The sequence below is a fragment of the Hemiscyllium ocellatum genome, chromosome 17 (assembly GCF_020745735.1).
Source record: "Hemiscyllium ocellatum isolate sHemOce1 chromosome 17, sHemOce1.pat.X.cur, whole genome shotgun sequence".
In the NCBI taxonomy this organism is placed as follows: domain Eukaryota; kingdom Metazoa; phylum Chordata; class Chondrichthyes; order Orectolobiformes; family Hemiscylliidae; genus Hemiscyllium; species Hemiscyllium ocellatum.
This window is the reverse complement of record NC_083417.1, coordinates 73,435,548-73,441,350: the sequence shown is the minus strand read 5'-3', so window position 1 is coordinate 73,441,350 and position 5,803 is coordinate 73,435,548. Positions and strand designations below refer to the sequence as shown.

Genomic DNA, 5,803 nt, shown 5'->3' with positions numbered 1-5,803 from the left:
GGTGGTTGGGCAGGCATTTCCAGCGGGGTCTTCTGAGATTTATTTGGGGTTGAGGCTCTTTTTCATTGTGTTCCATGTCAGCCCACGCCTGGATATTGTCCAGGTTTTGTTGCAGTTGGACATAAATGCTTCAATATCTGAGATTTCACGAATGCTGTTAAACATTGTGCAACCTTCAGCGAACATCAGATATATTCTGATAGAAGCAATCTTTTGAAGTTGAGGAACATCATTTATTTGGATAAATTGGAGAATCTGCTTTGTTTGCCAGAAGAAGAGAGATTGAAGATAGATTTGATACAGTGGGACTCGGGAAACTGTGAGAAAAATGAAACTGTTCCCTTGACTAAAGGACCAAGAGCTGGAAAGTGTCAATTTGAGGTGAGACGAGGAAAGGTGGGATCGAGAATTCACAATATTACAGTAGGACGATGCCAAGTTTAATCAAGTTCTGAAAGGAACTAGAAATTTATCAGAATAAAAAGGTCAGTTGAAAGTTGTTGGTCTGCACTGAGGACCTGGAAGTATGCAAAGGAAACGTTCTAAATCGGTCGGAGGGATGAAAGGTATCAGTTATTCTTTAGAAATTGGAGAAATCAGAGCGGTTTTCCTTAAATATATAGTAGGATTTTATTTTCAGATTACAAGCAAGTATATTGTGAACTTTATGTTCTTCTGTTTTTCTGGTTAACCCCTTCCATTTACTATGTTTATAAAGCATGATATGATTCTCCTGAATCCTTTTCGCATGTCCATTTTCATCCCCCTCTTTCTGTTATTCAAATTCCTTTCTTATGTTCTCTCTTGCACTACCAATATGCCTTTAGGTCCATAGCTGAATTTTTCACTTTGGACTTGTTGAACACATTTTATACAGTTGATAATTGTCGTAGGTATCCACTTTTTACACTCTCATCTGTCTTGCTGAATGATTGATACTCTGAATTGCCAGTACATCCCTTCCCTCAACCATGTGTCTGTGATGGCAACAATATGTGTTCCATGTGTCAGTCTGCACTGTTAACTCATCAGTCTTACCTCTAATAGTCCTGTCTTATCTCTGTCTCTTGACACTCCACAGAGGTAAACTTACTGTGACTTACTGCCTTTGGTGGAGTGTGATTATGCAGTTCCCAAAACAGACTAGTTTAAAGTTTTCCCAACATTACTTGCAAACTTGCTTGTCAGGATGTTGGTATGATTATGGTTCAGGTGCAGCAGTCCAATTTGCACGTGTCCCGCTTTCCTGGGAACAAGCAATCTATAATCTTCCATCTTGCATTATTTTTTTACCAACACATTATCGGTCCTATTTCTAAACTCACTAGCACATGGCACCAGCAGTAATCTGAAGATTACAACCACTATGGTACTGTTTTTCAATCTACTCGTAGCTCCCTGAATTCTTGATGCAAAGGCCTTGTTCCTCGCTTTGCCCATTTCACTGTTAATAATTTGTGCAAAGCCTTCTAACTCATTACCCCGCCCTTCTAGGATGCCCTTCAACAATTCAGTAACATCCCTGATCCTGGCATAAAGGAGGCAACACATCATCTTGGTGTCACGTCTTCTGCCATAGAATCACCTGTCTGCGTCCATGACTAAAGAATTTCCCTATCGTTGTCGCTCTTTTCTTCGTTCTTCCTCTCAGTATATTTTTGTGGTTCCAGGAGCATGTCTCTGACTGCATTTCTCTGGGTTACGAGCATCTATACCAGCTTCTAAAACGGAGTCTGTTCCCAGGGAACTTCCTGCCTATTCGTTCTGGACTGTCTGGTGGTCAACTGGTCATTTTTTTTACTCTAGCCCTTTAAACTGCACTGTAACTCCCTCTCTAAACATGATATCCACGTAACTCTGAGCCTCGGAGATGCATCACAATGTCTCCAGCCTTTGAGACTTGCTTCAGCTTCTGCAGCTGGGAACACCTCCTGCACATTTGCTCACCGAGGACACTGGCAGTATCCAAAACTCCCTACTTATGACAAGCTGAACATTCCACTTGCTTGGCCTCTCCTGACACCTCTTATTTTGTTCGACTTCGTAATCTACCACTTGGATTATGAAAAGGTTAACGAACGAAGATCCCAGGCTCATCAAACTATAGGATAAGAAGGAATTAATGAGTCATGTTCAGATGACCAGTACTCATCAATCTAGACTCCTTCTCAACTTTTGCAGTTATGGCATCAACAGGAGCTTCACTGAAGATTCTTGCAGTATTTTTGCAAGTTTACTGCTTAATGTGTCGCTCCCCACCTCACGTCTGCTGCTGTGAGGATTCCTAAGTGCTGCTCAAAGCTGATTCCCCTTATGTATGTAATGTCAATCAAGTGGGCTGCTTTATCCTTGATGGTCAAGCTTCTTGATTGTTGTTGGAACTAGATTCATCCAGATAATCAGGGACAATTCTATCACAATGCTGACTCGTGCATTATAAATGGTGAATTGGCTTAAGCGAGTCATGAGGTGAGTTACTCACTGCAGTGTTCCCAGCCTCTAATCTAGTGTTGCTCCCATTGTATTTGTGTGACTAGTCCAGTTCAGTTTCTTGTCATCTGTAAACCTTAGGACGTTGATTGAGAGGACTTTGCGGCAGTCATGGCACTCATTGTCAAGTACAAGTGATTCAATATTCTCCAACTGGAGATGGTCATTCCCTTGCATTTGTCTAGTGTGAATGTTATTTGTCACTTTCGGGCGAAGTCTGGATATTGACCAACCTTACTCTAACATTTTCTCTGCTATAAAGAGTGGGGTAAATAAACTCTGTGCACCACCAAGTAATAAATGGTCTAAACACTGGTCTAGACTCTTGTGATGACTCACATCTGTGTGGTACAAACCGGTTAGGGAGCTCCTCTCGGTGGAACAGTAGTGGGTCAATCGTTAAAGCTGTGGGCTACTTTGTCTCAGTGAAACCACAGAGAGATCTGTGGTTTAAAGAGCTAGATAGGCTGATACAAACATGAGAAAATGATACAAAGTATTCTGGGACCTTGTTATATGATTTAAATGTAGTGGAAACATTTTAGTATACTGTGGCAGGCTAGCGCTGTCAGATCAATGCAGTAAGTGGTGAGACCGATTATGTCAGTGTAAGAGCACCAGAGTGTGCTGCAAACAGCTAGCTTGTCTCACGTTCATGGTTGCTATTTACTGGTATAAACAACAGGGTGGACTGTCTCATTGGAGGGATGTTAAGAGATCTAAATGGAAGAAAGCAGTTTCATCCATTGAGTGTGAAAGTATCCTATCCAGATACATTATAGGTTGATATGACAGCTGCTGTGCCCAAGACTGATAGAAACTAGCGTTTTGGACACAGCCCAATCCATCACAAAAACTTTCCTTCCTTCAGTTGACATGGCTTATTCTTCCTGCTGTCTTTGGGAAATCAGGAGAAAATGAGGACTGCAGATGCTGGAGATCAGAGTCGAAAAGCATGCTACTGACCGGCTGTGCTTTTTCGGCCTTGGGAAATTAGTCAACATAATCAAAGACTATCCCACCCGGTCATAATCTGTTCCAACCTCTTCCATCATGAAGGAGATACAAAAGTTTGAAAACACATATGAATAGATCTAAGAACAGCTTTCCTGCTGTTGTCAGAATTAGAAGAGATAGAGAGAATTAAATCTGAATAATATTCAGATACAAGGTGCTTTGTAGGGAGAGGTTACATGAAGAAATTTGTTACAAAAGGAAATTGAGTATCTGTAGATATATAAATAAACCACATTTAGCTGTCAGTTAGATACTCTTTGTCTCCTTCCCTATCTGAATAAAGGTGTTACATTGATAGTTTTTCAATTCTCTGAGACTTCACATGATTTTGAGGATTTTCACAACATTCTTAGAACAGTACAGACCCTTCGGCCCTCGATATTGTGCTGACTTTTATCCCAAGATCAAAATAACCTCCATATCCCACATTTAATTTTCATCCATGCCTCTCCAAGAGATTTTTGAAAGACTGCAACCACCAGATCCACTTTCTCTGGAGTTATTTCTCATCGTATGCTAGGATGCAATATTCAGTTGTACACTCAGCATAGGATGAAGTATTTTGTGAGATTATGGGGGATATATACTGCTTATACTAGGGATGAGGAATTTGGTTAACTAGTGAGACTGCAAAAATAGGGGCTGTTCTTCAGAGTCAGTGAAGAAGAATTGAATGCAAGTAGTCAAGACCATGATATAATAAATTATAAGGAAACATTCACACTGGCATAGTTGTAGTGACCAGTAAACCCAAGTGAAAAGTAATTGAAAGGAGAAGTAGAAAGGAGCTGGAAACCAAACTGTTTACTCAGTTGTTACAATAGAGAAAACCTGACAGGATGATGGAGGCTGATACAAGAGTAACTAACAGTGAGAAAATGGATAAGTCCTTGGAAAGGAAAATAAATAGGGATTTTCTCTGACTTCTGTACAATGGGAAAACCACTGCTCCAATGTGCTGTGGACACAGAGATGCTCAACTCAGGCATAAAAAGATTCATGCAGTGGAACTGAATTCGATAGCTTGCAAGCTGATAGATTCATTGTTTAATGGATCTGAGCATTCGAGTGAAAGGTAATTTCATAACTGTTTTCAGTTGCTCTCGAAATTGCCTCTGGATGACTGTGTATATGCAAGTGTTTGTGCAAGTACTGAGGAGCTGGAGCAGGTATGCAATTGTACCTGCAGTGCGGGAAAGTGGAGAATAACCATGCAGTAATGCGATTCGTTGATAAAGGAAACATGCCATATAAGGGGACCATAAAATAATGAAGCTGCCTGAGATAGCAAAAAGCAAAATGATAGATTTTCTGCGTTTGTCCATCTCTGGGTCACTGGTCTTCTCCCTGTCACTGTCCTTCTGTAGTCTCTTCCGGGCTTTGCTCACAACGAAAACATATCTGATGGTCAGAGTGTTCAAAAGAAGAATAAAAATGCATGGCAGTGTGGGGGAGAGAAGGCGATGGAATACACCAAATAAGGTCCAGTAGATTGAAGTGTAATATACTGGTTTTGTGATGCAAAACCATGGCAGATTATTGAAGATGTATTTGGATTCGAACTTGAAAAACCAGGGCATGCTTTCCAAATAGCTCATCACACTCACTGTTCCAATGATTATGGCTGCAGTTTTCTCGGTACAGTATCTGCTTTTAAACTTCTGGCAGCAAATAGCCACAAATCGATCAAAGGTGAAAGCAACAGTCAACCAAACAGAATTCATTGTGGTTGCAGGAATGAGCACTGTAACCAAACTGCAGACATAAGTAATATCCAGGAAAGATACTGGGAAATACATAATAAGCCACCTTAGCAACACATCAGATATGACAACAAGGAAATCAGCTGCCGCCATTGCTATCAGGTACCGTGTGATACATCTTGAGAGACCGCAGTTCCTCCGAGAAAGGATCACAATCGCCAATAAGTTAACTGCAATGAATAAAACCAAGTGAACAAGTTTACTGCATGAGTTTGACCATATGTTCTACTGAGTTGCTGCACCAACATGTTATAATTATATCTGATTCTGTAGATGTTTTTCACAAGCATCTGTTTTGAAAACTCTTCTTTTAATCCCGTTATGAGATACTGAACTAAGGTCCATATTAAAAAGAACATGCATGAATACCCCTCAAATATTCCATTGTAGACAATGTCACGGACATCACCATCATTGGGTATGCTCCGTCCCACTGGCAGTACAGAACACACAGAGATTGTGACACAACAACGGACACCCGAGCTACAAATCTTCAACCAGACTTTAAACAGTTCTATACATACAGGAGAGAG

The 5,803-nt window shown here is 40.7% G+C and overlaps 1 protein-coding gene across 1 annotated transcript; it reads right to left on the bottom strand.

The window, feature by feature from the left end:
• Positions 1 to 4,547: 4,547 nt before the first annotated feature.
• On the bottom strand, positions 4,548 to 5,363 carry LOC132823607 (probable G-protein coupled receptor 139). The gene has a single exon (XM_060837525.1). The coding sequence runs from the start codon at positions 5,361 to 5,363 to the stop codon at positions 4,548 to 4,550; it is 816 nt and encodes a 271-aa protein (XP_060693508.1).
• Between the last annotated feature and the right edge of the window lie 440 nt (positions 5,364 to 5,803).

Coding starts and splice junctions, on each gene's coding strand:
- LOC132823607 (XM_060837525.1), bottom strand. CDS start 5,363: ATGGCGGCAGCTGATTTCCTTGTTGTCATATCTGATGTGTTGCTAAGG.